Source organism: Harpia harpyja, chromosome 11, assembly GCF_026419915.1.
Source record: "Harpia harpyja isolate bHarHar1 chromosome 11, bHarHar1 primary haplotype, whole genome shotgun sequence".
NCBI lineage: Eukaryota > Metazoa > Chordata > Aves > Accipitriformes > Accipitridae > Harpia > Harpia harpyja.
The window spans coordinates 35,394,662-35,422,178 of record NC_068950.1 but is presented as its reverse complement, the minus strand read 5'-3'; the positions used below and the strand labels follow the sequence as shown (position 1 = coordinate 35,422,178).

At 38.4% G+C, this 27,517-nt stretch overlaps 1 protein-coding gene across 1 annotated transcript in view; it reads right to left on the bottom strand.

Moving 5' to 3' along the window:
• MAST2 (microtubule associated serine/threonine kinase 2) overlaps positions 1 to 27,517 on the bottom strand; it is a 199,668-nt gene that overhangs the window by 24,694 nt on the left and 147,457 nt on the right. The window contains 7 exon segments of the mRNA XM_052801576.1: positions 1,154 to 1,362; positions 4,604 to 4,689; positions 5,338 to 5,399; positions 7,057 to 7,189; positions 11,173 to 11,274; positions 17,459 to 17,668; positions 18,970 to 19,045. Of these exon segments, the coding sequence (XP_052657536.1) occupies positions 1,154 to 1,362; positions 4,604 to 4,689; positions 5,338 to 5,399; positions 7,057 to 7,189; positions 11,173 to 11,274; positions 17,459 to 17,668; positions 18,970 to 19,045 (878 nt within the window).

Sequence of the window (27,517 nt, the reverse complement as noted above, 5' to 3'; positions counted from 1 at the left end):
AAGCAAGCTTCGAAGAAAGGGCAGTTCATGACTGTTTGGCCTTTCTATAAATTTCTTCGCTTTCCACCACTGAGACACATACTACTTCTGATATACAAGCTTCTTAAAATAGTAAGTAAACACCTCTACAAATACTAACTGGCTCTCTCTACACATGGAGAGGCAGCCATGCCTTCGGACACAGGCTATTCATGAAAATAAGTCTGTGGGCCCCTGATTCAAGCTTCTTAAGGAACACTGGCCACACATTTCATTCGACCTTCATCTCTACTTGCAAATAGGAATTAATATTAAAATTTGTTATGTCAATACATCTGTTTTCATTCCACTAATTTATCTGAAAGAGCACTGATACAATAACTATAAGCTTATTTCTCATAAACATTCAGCCAAGCAAGCCAGGCATAAGAAATTAATCCCATCCACCAGTGGAAATATATCGCTTACAATAAGATACAGTGATAAACTAAAATTGAATAATGTTCCAAAGAATAAGCAAAACAAAAAACCCAGCATAAAATAGCACTGTATTTTAAAAAAGGCTGCTAAAGAACAAAGACTGTGTTGCTTGGTGATGTTTCTTAACTGTCTTTTTCTAACTGTAATGCCAAGCAAACAGGCTATGGATCTAGCCACGCCATCCCATAGGAGAGCGGGACAATTTCTTTCCAGTGAGGACTAGAAAGTTCATGCTGACTTCTGACCCCAGCAGTTTTCTACATGTGGCTTTATGTTTCCTCAGCTCCACTGCAACCATGTTGTGTTAGTCACAGGGATTCACAAATGCAGTATGTCCTTATGCTAACCTGTGCTACCGGTAGGTAGAATGAGTCATTTCTCCAGCTCAGCCCAAGCAGTCCATACACTCCTCCCTAAAAGGGCATCACGACCTCCCCTGTGACTGCAGGGCTGACTGAGCTCACCTTCCATGAAGAAAGGACTAGCACACACATGAGATGGTCTTCCCACTTATTGTGTTCAGAGCAGTGCACTTATCAGTCTTACACCCAAAGCACACATCTTATAAATCACTCGGAAATGTCATCCTTTACGAGAAGACACACTGCATACACGCAGTATATATGCTGTATACATGCATACACGTCCATCCTATCTAAGGTCCCTTTGCACGTGTAGATAATGACAACCATACCTTCCACATACTCCATAACCATGCACAGGTGGCGCTTCGTCTCAAAGGAGCAGAACATGCTGACCACAAAGGGGTTCTCAGCAAATGTCAATATATCTCTCTCCACAAAAGCCTGCTGGATCTGGTTTCTCAAAATTAGGTTCTGTTTGTTGATCTTCTTCATGGCAAAACGTTGACGGGTGGTCTTGTGTCGCACCAAATACACTGCTCTAGAAAACCACATACCAAGAGGAAAAGTTCCATTTTCAGTTCAAACTGGGTTTTGTTTTGTTTTGTTTTTTAAACAGTGATGGTAACTGTTTTGGATGGATCCTAACAGACTTATCCATGACTCCATAAAATCCCATCTCAGTGCCAAGCTCCCCGAGAAAAGAAGGAACCCCATGACGCTTCCTCCCAAAAGCTACTCTGCCTTCTTGAATTAAGCAGCATTTTTGCTGATGTGACTAACAAGGAGATATTTCAGACACAAATGTCACAAACTTCCTCATTGTGGAGAGGCATGTATTTTCCAACACTACAGTCACCATTTCACTTAAAAAATTGTCCAGAACTTATGGAATCAGCACGATTTCTTTCCAAGCTCCATAAAATTAATTTGATGCAACACTGTCACCGGGGATTTCCTTCAGTAAAATATCTCTTACATTTCTATCATTTGCAGATCATTAGATTCCTGCACATTAATAATACAGTTTGCAAATAAAATTTTCATCCAGTTTGCCTGCCTTATTGAATCAGTACTTGTTTCCTTTTCTCTGGAGTATATTACATTTAACATGGTATTGTGTCTCACTAGCAGCTGACTATAAAATACACCCAGTATAAAGACAGATATGAGTAACAGCAAAACTACCACCTCTCTCTGCCCTTTTTACAAAGTTACGTTTAAATCACTGGGCCTGTGCAGAAATATGACTGAAAATGTATAAAATCTTCTTGTCTAACAATGTGCCTCTTTGACCTGCTCCGTTGTGTTTTCACTGACTAAAAAATATGCTTACGCTTTTTCCACACATAATTTTTAAAAAACAAGTTGTTATTAACTAAGCACACACTTCAACAAAACACTCAAGCACATGCTCAGGTTTTGCTGTTATGACCTACTGAATATCAGTGCTTTTCAGTTACAACCTAATGGCTATCACTGGTAAGGATTTATGAACTGCAAAGAGTCAGGAACTGTCTTTAAAATTCTGGATAGGTTTGTATGAGTGGTTAAAAGTTTAAACGACCAACTTCATTCTGGATTCTTCAATGGATAATAAAATCTAATAGCATTTTTACTGTATTACTTCTCACAGTAGATTTGCCCCAATGTAATTTTAGCATTTCTTTTAGTATTTCAAGTGCTCAGAAACAGTCACATATGTTACATACATAATCTGAATACATGGAAGAATGGAAAAGCATAAACTACTTCTCCCTCAATATTCTTGTTGTTTCAATGAATCATCAATAACATTTGCAACTACAGAATTTTATCCTCACTCATTTAGCCTTCAAACAAACAAATCACAGGACTTAACCAGACAGCATGAAAGGAAATACAGACTACCTTGCTAAGCAATAAGGAAATGTGTGCAAAATAATTTTCTCAGACTCATGGAACTACATTTTTTTACTATTACTTAGGAAATCTCACAATAAACTAAGTGACAATATTTTCCCTAGAGACAATGTTTAGGGAAAATGTTTTTGTCATCTCAGCGTAAGGTACTGAAGTGTCTATATTTCACCTACCTACCATAAAGAAACAGTGCAGAAATAGTTACTGGAAAAACAGGCTTGTGGTCACAGCTAGGAAGGGCTTCAGAAAACTTGTGCCACAGAAGGATTAGGAATACCATATTCTGAAAGCTTTAATGTAGGGCAACTAATTTTCCTGAGCTGTGTGTCAGTTCAGTGCAATGTAAGGACTTCACAGCCAGGCACTATGTCCAGGTACAGGGGCCATCATCTAAGAAACCCCAAGAACGCACAAGAAATGGCATCTCCCAGAAGAATGTGGAAGACATCACAAGTGTGGAACCTCTCTAAGACCCAAGCAAAATTCATTTATGCTTTGGACCTGTGGTGGTGCATTTCTTTCCCCCTCTCCGGGCTGATATACAAACTCCGGAAGGCTCACTAGGCCTTAGCATAAGTGTAATGAGTCGGGCAGTTAAGGGACCCTTGACTGTGCCAGGAACTCTTACGCAGCTAAGACATGAAGATATGCTGTGCGTCTCAAGGACTTCTGCTGCCCGGCAGAGGCAGAGGGAGGGGAGTAGAGATAGCCAGTTCTCATAACAACCTTGAGACATTACAGTACTCCCCTGACAATCTTGGAGCATCCCGTATCTCTGTTTTAAGTTATTCTCAGACAGCCTCGGGGCCTTCCTTATCTGCATGTGGAACGGTACCAGCGCAGCTGGGATTCCAGCAATTTGCTGCTGACGAAAGTCAATCATCTCCCGAACCTATAAACAGCGGTACTAAATGAGGCCCTTTCAGCTCTCCTGGACTGCAGCGGGCTGCGACCAGCATCCCCCTGAGCAGGATGCCTTTCAGAGCTTGCACACTTTCCGGTTTGTGAAAATTGCAGGTCTGCTGCTGAAAGCTGACACGACCTGGGCTGATACTCTCTGCTCCTTGAGGCTCAACCCTTCGCCCATTGAAAAAGATGCCGAAGCATTCGACATGAATATTTTCACTGACCTCGAGGGGAATTTTTAACAGGTCTACCTCTTTTTCTCTCTTTCACCCTCTTATATGTATATCTCTTAGTGTCTTTACGCACGCATGTGTACTAACCTGAATAGTCTATAGTAAGTATATTATAGCAAGTATATTATAAGTTATTACTTTCAAATGTATACTTAAATTTCGGTCATGATTTTTATTCAACTGTGAATGAATTTTAGGTTGCTATTATACTCATAATCCCTTTAGATATAAATCATTGACCAAGTCTGGGACTAGGAGTCAATCCAGCTGCACCTAGACTCCAACAGGAGTTTAGAAAGCAAGGGGGTCTTCTCTGAACCTCGTGACTCAGTGGGAGGGACTCTCTTGCCCTTTCCCACATTCCTGATCTTTGCACAAATCACAAGAAATTAATTCTTTGCAACATTCCCTTTTACCCTATTACGGTTTCAGTCCCTATATACATAAGTGTAGTTTGATTCTAACTTAATTTTCCTGTGTGCATTTCATCCACGTACTAAGTAACAGAGCGAACCTTGCCATCAAATTCTGTGAAGTCACACTTTCACGTAAATTTCTATTAAATCATTTTCCTATTGCTAATACAACTGGAGGTGATTCTTTAAGTGATCCAAACCCCTCATTTCCCATCCCCGTGACAGGACCCAACAAAAACCAGTCATTCACCAAACTTTGCTATAGCTCTTCCCTGAGTAGGACAATAATAGTATTTTCTTCTAAAGCAAAGTCTGAAAGTCTTACCCATAAGCGCCATTACTGATCAGTTTAATAGTTTCAAACTCTTCTTCAGATGGAGTTTTCTTTGACTGGACAGAGGCCCCACGGCTCTGGGGAAAGAAGATAAAAAAATGGAAATCAGGAGCAGGAATGACTTAATTCTATAAGACACTTTTTTGCCTTTTCTTCTTTAAGCAGCATTCACCCAAACTCAATCCTTTTCTAAACCTCTGGAGTCCTCAGCTTTAGGATAACTGTCTGCACCCCTAGGACCCTTGCAGATTCCCTCCACAAATACTAGCACAAAAAGTCAGTGGACTGTAAGATTCAGGCCTTTCCTCAACATTACATTTTTAAAAAACCAATAAAATAAACAACTAAGTATCTTTGAAACCTAGCAAGTTATATAATTAAAGTTTTCCAGTGGTCCGCTACTAAAGTCAGCTCTCTTCAATACCCACCACATTTTACAAATGCAGATATAAAGAATTTCTCCAGATGATTTTTGTCTGCAACTAAAAAACCATGAACATAACTTGATGATAATGCCTGTTTGCAACTTTTAAGCATTTCACCACCACAGTATAGAGATTTCCACATTTTTATGTGTATACTCTAGTTTTAGTATGCGCTTTTAAATGTCAGCACTTTTTTTTTTAAATTAAAATTACTCTGCATTATAATTAATTCTTTACTGTAGACTACTTCTTTCCAGAGAAAAAAAAGTGCCAGACAGAGTGAGTGTATTAATGCTTTACCTCGACTGAATCATCTGTCTCAGGAGTGTCTGGGCTGTCATAGCTATTCAGCTGGGCCATTTCTGAAAAGAAAGAGGAAAGATTACTCCTAATGATCTCAATCAAACACTATTCTCTTTGTTTATACAAGACAAACAGGATTTTAAGAGGTGCTTGTAGATGATGAAGGACATTTTTCCCCCTCTGTAAAAAGTCACCCCGATTATACAGTGATAACCTTTAACATCTTTTAAGCTGTAGGCAGTATTTTATATAAAGCTGAATATAATTAATTGTTCTAATCTCAGCCTGACTTATTCTAGATGGTTTCTATAGTAAGTAAAAGCAATAAATGCACATTTGGGGAAACTACCATGTAATTAATATTAAAACCTATTCCATGCATATATGTCTGCCTATAGCCTGGTGACACCTCTGTACTCCAGTAAAGAAAAAGCATTACATTTCAACCAACCTCCCTCCACAAAATGTGTCTGATTCTGCAAAATGCTGAGCAGCAGCAAACTGGGAGAAAGTCAGTTAGTTTAGGCTACTCAGCTGTCCTAGGAGATGCTATAAACTTTGCAAACCCAAATCCTACCTTAACTACTAGTCTCTGAACAGACATCATTGACATTTCTGGGTGCCCTCCTTACAGAAAGGAAATAAGGCACCTTGACATCTCCACACATTTCTAAAGAAAATTTGACTTTAGTAAGGGGAATTAGTGATGGAAAGGTTCTCTCCCATGACAGGGATCAAAGGAAATTTCCCTTTAATGTCAGATTTCAACAAATGCTATTAAATTGCATTTAGCAATCTTTGGTAGAAATTTTCCCGAAGAGCTCTTCACTTGAAGTCAACCTGTCACTGTCATTCCAGTAAACACCGTAGAAGTTAAACTAGTCCTATCCAGACTACTAATTTATGCTAAAATTATGCTCTCCTGAGAAAGCAAAAAGTATGGTTCAATTGCTGAAATATTTTGCAGTAACCTCCAGTCTCTGTCACACTTTCTATTGTTGCTGAGCAAGCCGTGCATGCTCGTAAAACTTGCCATAGGAGAAGAGATTCAGCTAGCAAAGTGCCAGACAGAAATATTAACTCACGAATTCCAAAGTTAGGATCTTCTGGGCCTCTGTACATTTACAGCATATTCAATTTACCATACGCAATTCTGGCACCTAGCAGAAAAGCTGTTGCTGTCTTCTAAAGCATTACTGTCTTCAGTTTCGCTGCTATGCAAGATGTAAAAATACAGTCTCATCTCCACCTAAAAATTCATACTACTCCTGGTTTCTCATGGAAAATCACAACAAATACACTTTTCCCAGAGAGGACAACAAAGTGGGATGACAGGATACTTTCCAACCAGGCCACCAGCAGGCAGGCAAATCAGAAAAATAATGGGTAAATTTACTTTTACTGTCCAACAGCGCAGAGAAAACAGTTAAATCATAAAGCCATTTCCTAACATTGTTTCAGCTATAATACAGGGAGACATTATTAACATCATAAGTAAAGAACTGTCACTGTTGATGTGCAATCCTTATGCCAGCAACATTCCTTTGAGATATGGGGCTGGAAAGGACAGTCTAGAATTTGACAGCAAACAGGAAAATAAGGAAAAATGGCCTAGAAATTAAACCAATAAAATAAAAGCCTCCTTCAGCTACGTAGTGACCAGGAGATCTGGTTATCCTTTCAGCAGGATGGAGAGTACAAAACAAGAGTTCTTACCCTCCAGGGGATCCCTGGTGAGTCCCAGCTGGCTGATAATATAACGAGGAATGTCGCATTTAATTCCTTGCCCTTCCTTGGCATGGCCTTCTGCAGCTTCTAACAAATGGTAGAACTCTTCAGGATCAAACTCCTACAGCAAGGTGGTGAGAGAGACAGAGAGAGGTAAATGATTCAGCTTTACAAGTACAAAAGGTTTCTCCCCATACAGGAGATTCCTCAGAAACATCCAAAGTTAATTCTGGGCTCAGCAGTGATGCAAAACATTTTCCGTTACAACAAGCAAGTCAATGCATTCCACTTTGCTTTGCAAAAATGACAGACATTTACAGCCTGCTGGATGTCCACTGGCTTAGATCTGCAAATCAAAACAGGACAAGGACTGTAGGGACTTTTTATGAACCAAAACCAGACTGTTGGATAATACGGTCATGATAACGCAAGAATTAGTCTGGACCCACCTCCCAGTTTTGTCACGTTGAGATGTGCCAGGGAAAGGTCTGTGATAAGGACTGAGGTGCCACCTTCTGCCACCTCCATCTGACAGGTGAGTTAAGCAATATAAACCTCATCTGCCTTCAAATGTCACTTCTGATCAAACCATACACCCACCTTATTCTGTAACTGTCCTGACCTTAACAATTGCTAATAAAATTATTAATAAAACAGCAATTGCTATATATCAGCAGAGAAGATTTCACTTTCTATATAAGAAATACTGCTGCAGTATTTCTTGTACTATACGGCATAGAATCATCAATTCAGTCTTGGTGTATGTGATCTCTAAGGCAAGAAAAGGTTATAAGAAGGTGATCTCTTTTACTGGACTAACAGACACAGTTGGAAATAAAAGACAAGCTTTTGGCGGCAGGAGCACTCTGCTTAGAAGCAAGTTCACTAGTTAACTTTAACTCTCCCTACAAACCTCATCATTCACCAGCAATGAGCAGCTTTGCCAAGACTGTTCAAAAATTTTCTAGTGAAATGGGAAGATAAAAGGGGAAGAGTTACAGCATACAGGTGTAAGGGCATCAGAAAAGAACTGATGTGAGTGTGGTCAGCAGCATAAGAGAGAAGAGAGCACAGAACTGCAAACAAGAAAAAGAAATTAGAGATTGTGATAATGTAAAGATATTTGAATGGGTAGAGAAACTGAGAAAAGACACACTTTTTCTTGATTGCTCTAAGCAATGCTGCTTGGATACATGCAGTCACCAAAGACAGCAACAATGCAAGAAACAAAGTTCCTTCCTACTGCTCTGGAAATGGATTAATCAGCTGCCTCAGAACTGGCAGAGAGAAGGACCACAAGGAGAGAGACGGTCAACAGACTGCAGTATAATACAGAGAACAAGGTGAAAGCAAAGGTGGAGTCAAGGAAGGACTCTTCAGGATACAACTGGCAATCTTTTATTGGTGAGTAAAGGACAGGAAAAAAAAAAGTCTGGTGACAAAAAATTCAAACATACAAAAAAATTAAGAAATTAAACAAATTCCAGTTCTGTCTTCTTTTTAGTAGATTTATTTAATCATTTGAATACAGAAGAATGATCCCTACTAAGGGGAGGCAGGTGCTATGGAAACATAATCTGAAAAAAGAATAAATTACATACTTTTTCCCAAAGATGGTTTCAGTGATGCACAAAACACATTATTATTTTCTTGAAGCCCCAGAGACTCAGTCCGTAAATAAACAATTCACAGTCTAACAGGTAATACAAAGACTGAAGCCAAATAACTTAAGTTTAAAATACTTAAATGCCTTCACCCCCATTAAAACAATCACAACCATCACAACTACTGCCTATGTGGTCAGTTATTTCATTTACAAGGAAGAAATAAGAATGAACTGTGTTACTAAAATTAAGGTTAATATTAATCTTAGAAAAACTGTTTATAAATTCACAAACAATTGAAGCTAAAGTTTAAATTACAAAAAAGTATGTTAATAAAAATGAAATGTAGTTCTCAAGCTATTTAAATGGTTGACTATCCATTACTATATTTCTTGTTCTTTTATGGGATAAAATGAACATTAATATTTAATTCTTCATGTCAGCAGAATAAAATATTTAGAAAAAATGCTAGAAAGGCAACACAGGTTAAAAAAAACAGGGAAGACAATATACAGATCCAAATATTATTTTTATACTTTGTAGTCTAGCCACTTGATTGTCAAGGTTGTCACTACATTCTTTGGAGTTCATTACTTAAATCTCAATGACTTTACTGCTTCCACCTGCTTCCACTCACTTTGCAGAACATCAGGTGCAGAAGACAGTGGAGGAACCTGGAGACCTACTGATTTGCAGCTCAAAGCTGGCTTGAGTTTGGAACTGCTTGAAGGTATAGAGATGGGTTCACAAGACTTACTGAGGTTTCGTGTTTTCCTAGATGATGTGTTACTAGTAGAGCATATGCAAGCATAAATGATGATGGTGAACGCAGCAAAGACAACCACAATAAGCTTAAATTTATTTCCTTTCTTCATTGCCTTCACTTCCAAAAAAACGTTTTGAAGAAGTGCTGGAAGATAACTGGAGTCACAAAACTAATCTAAATCACAGAAATGGTTTTGAAAGCCAAAGAATTCCCAGTCTGAATAGAGTTGTGCCCAGGATTTTCAATGTAATCTAGTGGAGACTTCTTGCATAAGTAAGTGTAGGCAACTATCTTGTTGGTTGTGCAGCCTACTTCATCACTGACAGTGGTCTTCCTTGCACTATAGTGTTCACAGCAAAGCAATCCATCTGACAGTCATGGAGGAGGAATAAGGGAATCCTCCAAAGTCTACTGGTTCTCAGTATTTCTGCAGGTGTTTTTAAAAACTGGTATCATTGGGAAGATTGGACCACTCTTGTCTACTTTGTCAAAGAAAGCTCCACAAAACTCATCTATCTTCTAGTGACTCCAGTGATAAAAGTCACCCATGGACACACTGCCCTCAACGTGCTTCAACTGTTAACTGTACATCTATATCCAGCCACAGATTTCTAATTTAGTCAACTTCTCTAATGTCTCAAACAGATGTAGCTTCCCTGTCATTTTTACGTCCAGAAAGAACCATCAGATTGTGTGCTTCGACACGGCAGGGAATTTCATCCTGTCATTTCCTGAGTTTCCACTGTAGGTTTGTGACACCTTTTCCAGCACTCCAACAATTTTTTGTGACTCTTCCCTATGCTCTCACTAATTATTCAACATCCTTTTGAAATACGGTCACAGAACTGACTCCTATAACCAACAGCCACCACAACATTGTGTACACCAGAGATCTGATCACCTCTTTCCATATATTTTCAAGGTTTATATTAACCCTCTTGCCATGGCATCACAGTGAGAATGCAAGTTCAGGCTGCTTCTCCACTTTACCTACAAAATATTTTTGGAGTTGCAGGACTTCAGGACACAGTGGCCTATTTCATTGGAATGGCCTAAACACTTTTCACCATTTTCTAGAATTAAATAAAAAAACTACATTCTAATTAGCCAGAGTAAGTTGTTAAAAAAACAATGAGACTTGCTTTTCTGTGTATTCCAATAGCACCAAATAGGATTTCAAACCCAGGCTTACAAGTCTGCTTGGATGTCTCACTGGCCTATCCCTCTGTGTGTTCACAGCTGTAAAACCCAACACCAGGTTTCTCTACAATTGCTGGGTCTGCCCTAAGAGTTTGAGTCCAAGAGCCCAAACACCAGTTATATCACGGAAGGGAATTTCTTCCTTAGTGACAGTTCTTTCTTAGCATGGCTCTCTGGGCACTGTATGCACAGCATACATTTACAGGCTCGTTACTGTAGCTACTAACAACACAAGGAAAATCAGGTGGCATCAAGAAGCATGAAATTATGTCAACAGCTACATCTGGCCCCTCAGCCATAAACTTTTTACTAAAATATAATTTAGCTGCTGTTGTAACTGAGTCCATTGGAAAGACACTTCTACGTTAATGCAAAGACACTTAGTACTTCTTTTTTTAAAATATTGATTTATTTTTCATCAATGTTTTAATGAAAATTTAAAGATTTCTCTTGAAGGCTTCGTGTTCCTTGTCTCCTCAAACACACACCAGACTCTTTAGATCACACACGCACTCTCCCGAGGACTGAACTTACCAGGCACTCAAGCAGCCGAGCTGGTCGTGCAATGATAATCATCAGCTTCTTCACAAGTTGGGTAACGAAGGCAACCTCGGAGCTCTCGGATCGCTCGTGGGCCTGTGGAGAGCAGAACATCACATTATGGTCCTAGCAGTGAACTCTTCATTTTTATATGTCAGATGCTGAACACAGAGTAATCACCAGTTCAGAAACCATAATTCGGCACCAAAGGCATGACTGAGTCAGGGCAGCAATGATCTCAGCTCGTTCAAGGATGCCAAGTTACATATAGCTTTTCCATTACAACTGACTCCTTTTATCATGCAAGAGATATTTCAAAGGCTCTATCTGCATTATATCACCTATCAATTATATTAGATACGATGTGTTTTTATTTTATTTTTAAAAATGAAAAGAGGAATACTGATTTTTTCAATTTTACCTTCCACACGATACTGATGTCTAGATAATTACTAACAGCCACATATATTTCTAGGCTTTACTTCCAGCTAGAATTTTAACTACTTCTGTTCATCATCAAGAAAACTAAACTTTAGTTTCTCTTTATTTAATTTTATAAATCCTGCTCAACAACTACAGCATTGTACTGTGTGCTGTGTAGGATCAAGCAGACAAGCAAAGCAAAGAGCATACAGAAACTTAATTCAGAGAATTTATTCTTGTCCACTCCCTTTACCAGATTTCAGTATAAATTCAAGGATTAGTTTCAAGTTATGTGTGTGTGTGTGTCTTTCTGTAACAATAAACACACCAAAGCAATAATTTAAAAAACAAACAAAAAAACCCAAACCCAAAACCCCCACAAAGACACATTTGAACAAACCCCCCAAATTACTCTTCTTTTGCTCAAGCACACAATGGTTACATTAAGAGTCCTGAAGCAGAAATAAAATAGAATTTCATTGCAGAGTGATAAAAAGATGGTTCCAATGACATGTAAAAACTCTGAAACAAAGTATAGCTATTTTTTCCCCAAGGTCTAAAAATTTGGCTTTAGCACAGCCACAAATATAAAGTCCAGAACTTAACCAATGAGCTTATGTTGGCAATGAGCCAGTTGCTTATAGGAATGATGTTTTATCAACAAGGATGCAAGCAGCAATAAACTAAAAGGTTCATTTAGCATTGTTCTTTAGCACCATCTAAGAAAAAGACATATATGGGTGAGAAGTCAAATCACACTGGTGATCACCTAAAAGAACAATAAAAACACAGGGAAGCAGAAATTCAGAGCTAGAAACATACAGGCAGCATTTTAAATAAAATATTCCTGATATTTTGTTACCAAACAAAAAAAATTTTTAAAGTTCATTATTTCTCATTTTGACATAGGTCGGAATAAGAAATGTTGATTGTCTACTTCAGCACTGATAAGCTAGGGCTAGAATTTTAACCTTGAAGAAAACAACGTACCTGCTAGTTCATTATCTAAAAACAATATCAGAGATGCTTCCTGGCTATAGAGCCTTAAAAATAAGATTATTTTGAAAGCATTGGAATAAGTTGCCTTTGTTTTTTCCTAACTAAAAGTTATTTTTTAATTATAAAATAGAAAATAATCAAAATGAAGATGATTAGTATTCACTCTGTGTCCCCTAATGCATTATGCAAACTTCTAAGTTAAAATATGAATTCTAGAAAGAAATTAATGCTTTCATATTTGAAAAGCCATTCCAGATCACCAGGGGTTAGCTGTGTTGAAATGAATAAATAAAACATCAACAACTTTGTATTATTTGAAATATGAGCCATGCAATTGGAAAGTCATTTCCCCCCCCATAAGTTATGTTATGCAAAAAATATAATATAATATATATAATTCATCATTTTGCATCCATTTATACTGTTAAAGCAAACTTATTCTTTTAAATCAAGTCCTTTTGTTTTCTCCTTTTCTCATCTATGACAATTCAGGCAAAATAATTTAAAACTGTAACTAATTTAATCAGGTGTCTGTTTTGAAAATGAAAAGCTAGACCATGACTGCCAAATGATACAGAAAAGCAAAAGAAAAAAAAAAAGGATTACAAAAAATCAAACACAACTTGTAACAGCCACTCAGCCATCATCTCTGCACAGCGCTGCTCTTCCAAGATCCTCAGTAAAACTGTCTCTTCTTGTTTCCTGCTCGTGCAGGACAGCCTGGACATCCCTGCAGACGTTTTGTTTACAATCTGTCCCAAGGACAGCATCTGGAAACCAGAAGGTTATATAGCCAAGCACTGCCTGCCGCTTCCATGTGCCTTGGTACAAGGCGTGCCATTTAATTAGCAGTTCCCAATGACGACACGCTTGTCTGAAGGTTGCTGGTGGCATTTCAGGGTTTCCCCCCCCTCCACCTCCCAAGGGGAGGAGGGAGAAGCTACAGGGGTTGTGGGTAGAGGCTGACGCCATTCCTACACAGATTGCCAGTGACACGTGTACAGGAGGTAGCAACGGGTAATTTACAAACCGATTCCCTTATCTGAAAGACCCATCCGTCACTAACTGTAGCTACTGGGGCATGAAATTAAAATCACTGTCCTCCCCTGGGGTTCAGCAGGACCAATAACTGGGATATGCAAGTCACAATGCCGTAATTGAGCTAATATACTGATGGAAACCAAAACAATAGACCTGCAATGCCAAGGACCAATAAATTTACGCTCAGGCTCATATCAAGAAAGCAATCCCAATCAGAATATCCATTTACCAATGTGCAGCATCAGTCACCGCAGTATAATACTAATACTCTCCCCTGTTTCTTTTGTTCCATGCACAGGAACACCTGTAATCCTTTACCTTCCTCACCAATTGGCTACACCTACGCAAAAGCCATTAAACTTCTTTTGGTTAGCTTTACTTCATCAATTCAGCCAAGCAGTAACTGACTATAACCTTTTTTTTCCCCCCCAGTAACCTGAGGTCCTATCCCATCCTCTAAGCCCATCCCATGGTAACAGATAAAGAACTGAATGTCATATTTTCTTTTTTTATAAGTGCTTTATATTATTTTTCAATATTTTTACTTGTATGAAGTGTAACATTCATGTTTTCCAAAACAAAGAAAATATCTTAAATTCATTTTTACTTCAGGCTAATTTCAATGATGCAATAAGCAATAGGTTTTTCTGGCTAAAAGACAATATTTCACGCTCCAAACAAGGGAAAAGATCTCATTTGCCATAACTAACGAGATTTGTTGGCATTTTATTACAAAAGCCAGGATCTAAAAACTTTTAAAAGCTTTCTGGTTTGGTATGTTTAAACAGCTCATTATTTACATACCAAATCACTCTGTTTTACAGATACATTTTTACAATATAAAGTAGACATAAACTGCAACATATTAAATCGAGTTTCCTTTCTATGGTTTGAAATACTGTGCAAGTTTAGTTTGTTACCACATGTCAGAATCAACACCTTAAAAAAGAATTTCAAGACAATCCATTCTTTCGCAGTAAAACTGTATGAACACCCGTGAGTATTCCTGCAACCTGCTGACCTCCTTATTTACCAATACATCTTCTTCCCAATCTTTCTATATGTTATAAAAATATACCATAAAACTATATATCCTACTGCACAGACCATACAACTGCCCAAGTGGAAGAGCTTTTGTGATGACCTTCCAGTTGGTATTATTTATATAGTACCTAACTCTGCGTGATACCTTACAAGCTAAGCAAAGGTAAAGACCCTGCCCTCAAATTTGGAATAATCTAAACTTGACTCCAAAGTTCTCGCATTTCAGGTGAGTCCTCCAAAAGAAATATTATTACCAATTTCTATATATTTAGACTGAAATGTCCCAATTATTTCCTTCTAGAATGCAGTCTGAAAGGCAAAGCACAGACTGAGAAGCAAGGGGAAACAAGTACCTTTCAAATATTAAAATACAAAAGAAAAGCCAAGGAACTATGATAAGACAGAAAAAAAAAAAGAGAAAGATGTGGAACCAAGTCTTTGGCATTCCTCTGCTGTCTTTAATTTCTTTGTCCTCTTCCTTCCCAGCCTGTTCTGCCTCCCTTGTCTCTCTAAGCTTTCCCTTTAGTCGTCTCTAGCCCACCTTACTTCCTAAAGTAAATCAATTAAACTTAAGAGCTGACCCTTCTCTCACCCCCGCTCTGCAGAAGATGTTAAGGAGGAAGAGGTCAAAGAAAGCCCGGAATGTCAATTCCTGAATAAGTGCAGAGATGACCATTGTATTTTCTCTAATAATTTAAATGTCATCTTTCCCTGTGCTTAGGAGCAGCAGTACAATGCATGTAGGATCAAGGGGAAAAGGACATTTAAGAAGAGTGGTTTGAGGATTTGTTCTGAGGGAGGGGAGAGGAAAGGAAAAAGCAGACTTATCTGACCCACGCCTTCTCCAAGATCCTGATTAACCTCTTCAGGCCAGAAGACAGGCCTGAAAGTGCAGGCTGGAAATGGCCAGACCCAATTTATTGCTCTCTTAATTCCCTACGGTATGAGAAATCACTGCCCACACACAGAGGAGGGGAGTCTGGAAGGGGGAGAATTTCAAGCTCCAAGTATCTGCTACCAGAAGCAGTAAAACACACTGTAGTCTCCTTGTGCCCCTTGAAATGTAAGCTATTTTGCCAAGCATACACACCCACTTTTAGTGAAATCTTTTCAACTTCAAAACCATCACCCAGAGAGGCCTGATCCCTTATTTCATAGCTGATGTGTGCAAATACCCTCCTTCCAGACTCTGGAGATACAAGGTGGACCCACTGACGTGCTCACCTGGCTGCAGGAAATGCATCCATCACCCCTTTTCACTGCCAGCCCTGCCCTGCAGACGCAGGACTGCTTGCGTGTCTCTGCCAGCCCGCAGCCAGCCATCGCTGGGCCCAGCACCAACAGCTGGGTGATGCTTATCCTGCCCAGGAAGGCTACGTGCAAGTAGCAAGTTTGCACTTGCAAGCTCCAGAAACGTTTTCCTCTCTTTTAAAGACTACGGGTACTGAACAGTTTCTTTTGACTAGGTGCAGTTTCTCCAGCCCTGGATGGTGGCATCAATGGTCAAACTCTTGCACAGCATCCAAAGAACGCCATTTTTACCAGGAAACACATTTTTTACTATTAAATGCATCCACAGTAGTTACTGATATCCCATAGGCAGACAACCATACGGGCCCTCGAAAGATATTCCCTATCTCCCTTGATCTGTCAAAATTATATTCCCCATCCAGGCAGAACACCACAAAACCAAACATGAGTCATTTTTCTCCCATGCATAACAAATACCGGGGAAATTACAGCCACACTCATATAAATGGAGTAGCCCAAGATTCCACCTGATACAAGGGAAGATTCTGCAGCTTTCACAAAGCTTTTTAATATAATAATTGTATATTAATATAGTATTTTTATTCATCTGCCATTTTCTAATGTCTGGAAAGAGTGGCAAAGGGCACAAATTGGTGCAATTCATGCCAGTGGCTTGGCACACTGATCATATAAACACATCTTCACCAAACAGATTAAAAATCATCACAGAAAATACATTATTTCAGGTGTTCTGTTTGTAGCTGTCTCTGTGATATTTGTTATCTGAGACTGCAATCTTTATAAATCCTGTGTTTTCAGCTTGCTATCTCCTTAAATCAAAGCAGAGGATTAGGAAGACATTCCCAAATGGAGGTCTGGACCCAGCAACTGGTAATAGCACTGACTCTTCACAACAGCTATAGCACAAATTCTAAGAGTTTTAGTTAATTTAATATTATTTTCATTTTAAAGGAAAAGAGCAATTTTTAATGAGTGGTTGAAGCATACTGAGCATGCATTAAAATTGTGCCCCCTTGTGTATTTTCATATGCTTTGAACACCACAAAACACATCGAAGTACTAAAAAACCCGCAACTGGATTAAGTTCAGCTCAAGAAAATCTTTTATGAAAAATTTATAGCAACACTACAAACTATGGTGTTTTCACTCCTCGAAGGCACTATTGTAATTAATAAGTCATTCAGAGTCTTGAAGTACATGAAAGAAAAGTTCAGTAATTTCCTTCATCTCGATGAACCCAATTTTCATAAATGGTAAAGACTGCCTTTGACTTATTCATATGCATATTTAACTTCTGTACAAATGAAGTACACAGGTGAAGTGATTTGTTCAAATTCACCCGTGGTAATCAACAGCAAACTGGAACAACTCAGATCTCCCGACACCCCCACCCACTGCCCTTCCCCTGGAATCCACATTGTCTCTCCTAAAATCAAAGCTCTGGCTTATTGTTTAAAGTTTCAATCAAAATAATATATTCTACTTTCCAGAGAGCACTTACGTCCTGGAGAAGTTTCTCCAAGTTTTCCTGCAGCTCATAAAAGTACCGAGAAGTAATAAGACCTTCACGTGATTTATCTAGGCAATCTCTGGCCAGTTCAATAACTTGATGATGAATGAAACTTAGGACCCCATCTGCTAATTGCAGCACATTCTCTGGAGCATTAGAGGCAATAAACTCAGCCAACCGTTCTTCCATCTGCGCCGTGGCCTAAGAGTACAGAATAAACAGAAATATTCTTAAATTTTACTATCCCAAAACTTAAACATAAACAAGTAGGGTGCTAAAGTAACATATTCTTAATTCCAAAATGCACAAAGCTTAAAAAATATTCCAAAACACAATAGCATTTTGCTGAGAATAAAAATAGCATACTATACGCAAAAGTTATGTTCACATGAGCAAACAACAAAAATTAATTGGAACATACTTTCTGAAAATGCAAACGACCATAAAAATACTCTGGTCCTGAGGCTGTATTCCTCCCTGGGTCTCCAGAGTAAAGACGTAAGATATGAGGCAGTTTTCAGAACTTTTAGGCAAGACCATGGAACCTGAAAATCATTGCCCCAAGCAATAGACACATGGCATTTCTATCACTATAAGCACTGATGGCCTGTCTCCACAGAAACACCTATTTTTGCTATTGGTAGAACAGGAGGGAATGGCCATATCAACAGTTCTGGGACACACGATCTTCTACACTCATTTCAGTGAGATATTAACTTTCAAAGCTTGATTCCGCAGATTTCAATATTCAGCTTTTTTTAAAAAAACCTACACTTATTTTCACTGCAGATCACTTCAGCACATTTCAGTGTGACTGAATTCAGATTGACTTTTCTGAAAATCCCAATCTGTCTTCATTGCTTCTCTGGTACCCAGTGGCAAACTTGGTTTTTGCCAAAACCTCCAGTATAATTTGGAATGACTTTAAAAGAAAACTTTGCATTTTCAATATGTAAATGGAAAGCCTACCAAACCCAAAGAAGTTTGGATCAGTACAAAGCAAATTTAATGCAGTTATACAAGGGAATAATGAGAGAATGTTATTCAACATATTTTGAAATTACTGTAAAATAGCTTTTTTAAGTATATATGAAACTAAGCAAAACATCCCTCTTCCAGCCTTAATCTGATTCAGAATTTAAAGAAAAAGACAAGGATTAGTTAAAAATATATGGAGACACTGGCCTCATAAACAACATAAATGGACTGAGCAGCCAGAGCATGGCCCTTCTCCCCATTCCTGCAAGCATTTGTCATGCCAATAAAAGACATGAGAAATTCAGTAAATATGATGTACATATAGAAATACCCAAAGCTTTTCTACTTCTTCTACTGCAGAATTAGCATGTGAAGCAGAGAAGGCAGCTTCAAACTCTTAGCAAACTGCACTGCTTGGAAATCAGAGGTAAGAGCTGGGCTCCTTCTCCAATGAGCACAACAAATTAATTCTGAGCTTGGTCACAAGTTCATTGAATGCATTATTCAAAAAAGTGATTCCTTACCTTTGGAAACCTTTCTTTGTACACATGATTCATCATTATTATCTCACTGTCAAAGGAAATTGGGGAGCGACCCGGGCTAGAGGAAAAAAAGAAAGTACATTATAATTTACAGATATCACATCAAAACCCTTCAAAACCCAGTGTTGGTCATAATGCCGCCACACTGACTGTAGCTCTTCCAAAGCTTTGACTTCACTTCAGTAATGGGCAGATGCTTAACTTCAGAGAAAATCCTGGCAAGCAATGGCAATCTACAGCCCTCACAGTTAACTCATTTGAAAACTGCTAACACTCCTGTCTTCACATGAACTCAGGCAGAAACTCACCTATTTTCAGTGAATGCAAGCCCTAATATACAAGCATGTAAAAAATCAGTGCATTTGCTGCAGGTACATCTGTTATTTCCCTCGTTCTCTTACTGCCCTCCAAGGCAGTGGTAGCAGCCCTGCCCAGGAAGAAATCACTGTTATCTCTGGAGTCTCTAGTGCCAGAAAGAGGCAGAGTAAAAGGAAACAAGGAACTTGAGATGAGTTGCTTTCCTTTGTCTGAAGAATACCACGCTGCAGGAAGGATGCAGGAACAGTGTTATTCAGCTAAATCTTACATATAAATACCACAAGCAATAGGAACAGAATACTTTTCTGAAAACTGCACTCCCTTGAGGCATATTACACTGTGGATGCATATGCATGTATGCATAGGTTAGCAAGCAACTTCAAGGCACACCAAAAAACAGGACACTAAATCTTGACAAACTGCATTTATATTACTGTTTGGGTATTTTTTTTAAAGAAGAGTTGCATCTCATTTCATCACATCTGATGGTATGCAATGCTCTGACTCATTCTGCCACTGAGGACAGCCAGAGTGAGGTAATGCAGATAATCCCTAGCTACAGGATCGCCTACAGCATCGCATTTCTCTCGCTACCTTGTTCTAATGTTCAAGACAAGCAAGGGCTTCAATTATTTGGCATCTTACATGATCACTGTCTTTATGATTTTAAGAGTACTAGATATTGCTAAAAATATTTTTCTATGTCAGAAAATACAATTTTATCTTGAATGAGTTCAAACATTTTAAACTTTCTTGTGAAGGATGAAATGAATCTCTAAATGGAATAAATGCATTTTAAACTTGGAATGCATTACAGTTACTACCTTGCTGCTAACCTATTTAAAGGAAAACACATTCTTTCGGGAACATATATTTACAATTCAAAGAAAATTTAACTCACTGGCTCACAGAATATAGCAATACCAATCTCTTTTCATGCCTGATGCTGGAATTCTATGAATTACATTGTGTCTTGTTTTTACTAAGGTTTATCCCTCAGCTTGGGAAAATGCACTTCAGATTAAAACTCCCACTGAATCCTTATGTTAAAGGAGAAAAACTGATTTGGATGTTTTGGATACCAAGTAAAAACACATTTTCATCAACTTTTTTTGAAGAACATATATCCCTTAGCTTGGTAGATAGCTATTTTTAACCAAGGAAAATTGTCTTTAAAAAGAAACTTACATTTATATTCATATGTAATGTATGACATAATAAAAAGAAGGGTAAGAACATTTAAATTCCAGACTTAGAAGCAAATTCCCCCACACATCCAGCCTGCTATCTTTATCCTTTTTTCTCTAAGACCAAACAATCTGACACAAACACATGACACTTGTTTACTGGCAGTTCATATGGAGCTGAAGAACTTGGTGAAAACATAGTTACTGAAGAATTTATTTTTCTATAATGCATTATTTCTCTGTGTGATTTAAGTGAGGTATAAATGACAAGGATATATAAGCCCTTTGGTACTAACTACAGAAACATGGAGGCACATACATACTTCATTTTAACACTAAAGTAGTCCTACTAAAATTTGCGCATGCTTAAGTATTTGCTGTCTTAGGGCTACAATAAAACATGAGGGGTTTTGCCTTTTGCTTTCAAGGCACTTTATTCATATGGATACAGGAAATTAAGAGCTATGCAAAAATCATGCTACTTGAGCTGTCCTGCCAGCAGATGTAGTGTTTCCTTAAGAAAAGCCACAATGACATGGGAGTTTATTGGGTTTGCTTTTGTTTTTTACGATTCTGAAACAAAGTAATTTCTTTGCACAAAAGTCTACTGATTGGCAAGAAAGTGAACACTTATAATCCCTTAGCTTCCTTAGGCATTGGCAGTTCTGTCTCTCATCTTTGGAAGCTGATTAATGCCACTTCTTACCACCTAAAATGACAGAGCACCCAAAAAATTCCAGATAAAACCTTGGATCAAGATTCAAATTGTCATTCTAAATAAAATTTGCCCAATATAACAGGTCAAATTAAATGTCTAGCTGACTATAGCAAGACTGCAACATAATATACTGCACCATAATTTTTTATGCTGATCCTTAGCCTGGGAAACTATAGAAATAGATGGATAACTAACTAACCAAAGGCTAGCTGCCAGGCACTGCTAGTTACTTTACAGCACCTTTGAGACACAACCAGGTGAAAAAGAAACCAGGACTGGGCAGATAACTGAATGCCACCAAGGGAGAACATAAGGAAATCTAGAAAAAAAGGAGTTTAATACATTTTATTGGCATGATAGCTTTTCAATACATCTATCTAGTACCAAAAATTTCACATACAGAACTAAATCAGTCTAACATTTCAAGCCTCACAAAGGAACAGATTATTTTCTGTAAAACAGAGGACACACACCGTGCACGTGCATAACATTTTAAGACAAAAAGCAGGCTGCTTCTCTTTTCTTGGTTTAGATAGGTAGGTCAAAGAAATTATTATTGTAAGTGAGTTTTTCATTTCAGCGGAGCAGACATTAGAAGAATAATATCTGTCCCCTTAAGCTTAACAGCAGAATGAAAAACTACTCTCTCTTTTCCCCTTCTTCACCCTCCCTCCACTTTATGAAATGATGTGGTGGTAGACATTCAGTGACATCTATCTCCCGCAAAGGTTTCTAGCCTTCAACTTGTCAAAACTCACGTGTCTTTATTTGATGCTAGAAAGTGAAAATAGCTTATAGACAGCTATTTCAAGGAGTAGCATTTATAGTAATAACTTAAACCTTACAAAATCTAGTTTAACTGTGACTAAATAAAACTGAGATGTTTATGAATACCTAATTTCTCCCTCACTGTGACAGCTGTATTTATTAAGAAAAAGCAGAGAACCTAAAAGCACTGTATTCCCCTCTGCTTTTACCCTGTACATAAAGGTTTAATTAGGATGTATTTACAGCACATTACCAAAGTCCGTGTCCATAGGAAAATTAAAACCATAGGCCTTAATTTTCTGTCATTTCAACATGTTAGATCCTGCCATTAAGCATATACAAAGACAACTCGTAGAAAATGCCAGTTGCCAAAATAAGGAATTTTAAAACTAGAGAGCTAAAGTTGTATGAAGTAGAAACTAAGTTAAACCTTCTGCTGAAGGTGAGGAGAGCACTGGCCTTCCTCTTCCCCCAAGAAATAAAGATATAAATCTTTTTCCTCATACAAATTACATTAACACTAGAAGTAAGTCAGAAAACTTCCCCTGAAAAAAGAGGCAATAAAGCAGAAGCAAATATGGACAATCTACATCTGTCTATCAAATTGCAGAGCAAATATGACTCAGTGCTTCACGCAGCCCACAACAATTAGACCTTGGGGCCTAATCCTGTTTCTGGACAGGACAATGACCAAAGAACTGATCTCAGTAGAGTAGAACCCATCTGCTAAAGTCTGAATTTATGCAACATGCACAATAATAGTGAAATACAGTTTCCCACAGAATTACAATAATCTATACCATGGAGGAAATAATGTAGAAAATTAAACGCGTAACTTTAGATTGCTTTTCAGTATTTATTCAAGGATCCTTCTTCCTGCATAATCATAACCAAACAGCACAGAAAGTCCACACTGGGCAGTTATTCTAGTGCTGCTAGAAAAAAGGGAATCCGAGGCAAAGCAGGATATACAGTAATTCTTCTTCTTCTTACAAACAGGCAAGCGGTGAAACAGAACAGTAAAGAGTCTTTCTCACTGAGCACTTTGAAAAGTCATTTCTGAGTTTGTTGCTTCAGTGACGTTTAATCTGTGGACAAATACTATTTGTGATTGGTTTTGTATCGCTGAACTGTTTTCCAGTTCAGCCCTTCTTTATACTAGGAGTGACATTCTTATGAATGTAAGGGGTTTTTTTAAACATTTATAAATAGAAATAATAAATTAATAAATAATAATAATAATAAAATATATGTACATATATGAGAGAGCATTAAGGGAAAGGGAATACATTTCAATCACAATCTCTTTGAAAGTAAGGACTAATGAGTCCTTTCTACAGACTTACACAGGAGGTGCAACTACCTGTTTCCAATACCTGAGGATTTTTTATGCATGCCAACTAAAACTGAAACTGCTTTAGACAGAAAACACTAGAAAGTTAAAGTAATGAGCAGTAGAGAGGGCAAATAAGAATACCCAGTTTTCCTCATAATAGAAAACCACAAAGATGGTGAGTGAAACCAAAAGTTAATAAATTTAAAACCAATCACTCTGAAGAACATTTTAAAATCAGGTTCACAGAACTCACTGTCTTGACAGAGAAAACAGAGACCAACATTATCTGTAATGTAGTTAGAATGTATTTTCATATGAAATAGATGCCTTATGCTTCAGAATATAAAACTATTATGCTTCTCTGGCAAATTCCTGGCTGCATGAATCCCCACTCTGCAGGGAGCACCACCTGTTCCTCCGCAGCCTGCAGCGGACAGCACTTTCTGAAAGCAGCAGCATGAAGCGATGAAACCACCAAGATTACTCAAGTGGTTAAAGCTGACGCTTAAGTGCAGTGAGATGAGAAAGCTCCACAACCTGCAGGATCAATCTTTAAGATAAAAATGGACTATGTGGGCCACTGGTGTGGTTTCACAACACCTATTCCTTCTTCCCATCTTGGGTATTTTATTTCAGAAGTCTTTTCTGACAACTGGCATTTTCTAGGAGTTGTCTCTGTATATTCTTAATGGCAGGATCTAGCATGTCAAAAGTCAGGTTGGAGAATTGCATTTGAAACGCACTACCCAGCAAAGAGATGAAGGAGCATGCTTGATTAAGGATGATCTCATCTACTTCAACTATATAAAAATTCACTGCTACAATCTTTAACGCTTTTTCCCTAGACAACATTATCCTGAAATACAAAAAGAGATCAAGAAAAATGGGCAGATTGGTGGGCTGAGTGACTGCACAAAGGCAGCTCCTGAAGAAGTCGTTTTTAGTTAACTCTGCTTTTATCTCTGACTTTGTCACACATTTCCACATGTTAGCAACCGCTAAAGGAAGACAAGGAAAGAGAACAGGGGAAAGATGGAGGGCAGCATCTCTCTAACTTAGAGAGAGTAACGATGCCAAGTTTAGTGCAAGAATTCACACTCTCCATGCATTTTACTCCCGGGAGAAAAGATCTTCTTCAGGTGAAGCCCAGGATTGTTCTAAACAAAGTGAATGTAGGCCGGACATCTCTCTGTTGGCCAATTGTCCTGGTTTCAGCTGGGATAGAGTTAACTGTCTTCCTAGTAGCTGGTACAGTGCTATGTTTTGAGTTCAGAGCGAAGCATGTTGATAACACTGATGTTTTCAGTTGTTGCTCAGTAGTGTTTAGACTAATGTCAAGGATTTTTCAGCTTCTCATGCCCAGCCAGTGAGAAAGCTGGAGGGGCACAAGGAGTTGGCACAGGACACAGCCAGGGCACCTGACCCAAACTGGCCAACGGGGTATTCCATACCATGTGACGTCCCATCCAGTATAGGAACGGGGAAGTGGGGGGCAGGGATTCGCCGCTCGGGGACTGGCTGGGTGTCGGTCGGCGGGTGGTGAGCAATTGCACTGCGCATCATTTGTACATTCCAATCCTTTCATTATTGCTGTTGTCATTTTATGAGTGTTATCATTATCATTATTAGTTTCTTCTTTTCTGTTCTATTAAACCGTTCTTATCTCAACCCAAGGGTTTTGCTTCTTTTCCCGATTTTCTCCCCCATCCCACTGGGTGGGGGGGAGTGAGTGAGCGGCTGCGTGGTGTTTAGTTGCTGGCTGGGGTTAAACCACGACACCAATAACTTGAAGGATTTGAAGGTTGCATTACAAAAAAAGAGACCAGTTGAGAGATGGTATTTAGGAACTACTTCTGCAAGTAAGAAAGAAATACTCTCTTCTACTGAAGACACACTGTAAGCACCAAAACAGGTGGGTCACATGGAAATATGTTCTTTCATTTAGCATGTGAGTACTGGATCTATTGGAGATGGATGAGAAAACAGTCTCCTGGCTTTAGCAACCAGCTTCAAAAGCATGTCACACTTTTGGTTTCCAGTGTTGGTCTCAGGCTACCTCCTTCCACCTGCACAGGAAAGCAGCTGGGAAAGAACCAGTGCCATTTCTTTGGTGTAGAAATTTGGGGGATTTCAAATAAGGCATGATTAGTTAGGCGATGAGTATCTTCAAGCCACCCTGGCAGAATACCTCAAGCAACGGAGGTGGTACCAACTTGTCAGTGTACATCAGCCAACGCTACCCTCCACGATTGTACATTTTGTTAGTTTTTTCATCCAGTTTGATCATTAAGACTGCTCTGTATGAACAGAACATTTGCAGCTAAGTACAAGAAAATGGTAATTTCCAGTCAAAGAAGTAGATTTTTCCAAAAGTTACATCTAGGCAATACTCTCTATCTAGGAGCATAAAAGGATCAGCTGATACTTCTAAAAAATCTTCGGTTAGAGACCCTCAAAAACAACAGTCCCAGCATTTGACAGTGACATCTCAAAATACCAGTTCCTCTCTCGTAAAAAGAGATGTAAGGCTGCAGTCACAAAGGATGAAAAATGAATACATGTTAACAATCAGTCATAAATATCAGACCATCTTTTAAATTACAAAGCTGTGACCGCCAATTAAGGAAAACGTCTGATGTATTTTGTTCATCTGCTTTTCATTAGAGCTGATCAAACACCACCATTAAATGCTTATGAAAATATTATATTTTTAGGAAATTCCTGCTTCATTTTCAACACGTTAACTGCTCAGATTTTATTTTTTCATTTCTTAAGTAAGTGAAAATATCCTCCCACCAAGTAAGCTAACTCTGTCATGTGGGCAAATAAATAAGCAAGCTGTGCAGTGAATAAGGTCTGGTCTTCACATATTTCAGTACTTGTTTGTTTACAAGGACATGCTACCCTCTGTCAAAGTGGGTATTTACTCCTGCAAACATTGCTCCAATTGGTTGGATTGACATATCAATTTTCCTTTGAGATGCAAGGGCCAGCATGAATGCTTGGTAGTGGCAAGGGTGCTATAGAGTCACACACCATCACAGCCTAGCAGTAAGTAAAATGAAAAACAAATCAGGCACAGTAAGTTTAAAAAAATTAAATTACTTCATTCTAAGCTTTGGAATACCAATAAGGCTGGCCGTTATCACACTGAAAACCAGAGACAGCTAGAGAAAGCATTCAAGAGGGGAGGAAGATTAATCACATAGTTATATGACACACTGAATTAATCTAGTCTCGTCACAGAGTATAAACCTACTATATGATAACTCTGCTTTTAAATTGGCTCACAGAGGTAAAATTCTCAGCAAGTTGATAATCCGTATTAACAAGGAAAAAAATAAAATTGGGCTCTTCATTTTATTGTTCATATCATTCTTGCATTAGCAAGAGTGTCTTATACTTCATTATGCCAACAGTAATATGTCTGTGTTAGAAAGGACAATAATTACTTTAGTGATGTGTTGTCTACCTACAGTAGTTGTCTTATCTATAAAGAATTAGTACTACTACAGATACACTACTCAGCGATCGTCAGCATTAAGAGTGACAGCAAGAGGACTGAAGTAGGACTATTGTTCAAAGAGACTTAGTACAAATCATAAAACTAGTCTTTTACTACATGGCAATTTGTGGAGATCACGGGCTAAGTGTGCTACTACCCACGGTACTTACCTGCTCCTGTAGATTATTGTGTAACTACACTTAGTAGATCCATATGCAATTACCATGCAGCCTGCACTGAAGTTTAGAACATACAAATAATTACAAATAATCATGAAAGGTCAGCTCTGCCATGACACAATACTCACCATAGATTTTTTTTTTGCTATCTTGGCCTGTTTCACTACTTCTATTACAAACCTCGGCCTAGATCCTGAGCTGGGCACACTGATTCAGTATTTCCAGCTGGCAGAACTTCTGAATCTTGTCCATTAATTTAAAGGTGATATCCACCTCTGACACCCTCAGATGAGAAACAGAAGGGAGACTTCACCTCCCTGTCCCCTGCTTGTATAAATCCTTTTTCTTTCATAAGATGCTGCATCTAGAGGTACGCATCTCTAGAGTTTCATTCACTTGGTCCAGCACTAAAATGCATAGCAAAACTTAAGGCTTCTGCCATGATACAAAATATTTGTGGATTTATTCCACATAACCGCTAGAGACCTGGAAGAAAGATTGCACAGAGAGTTTGTGGAA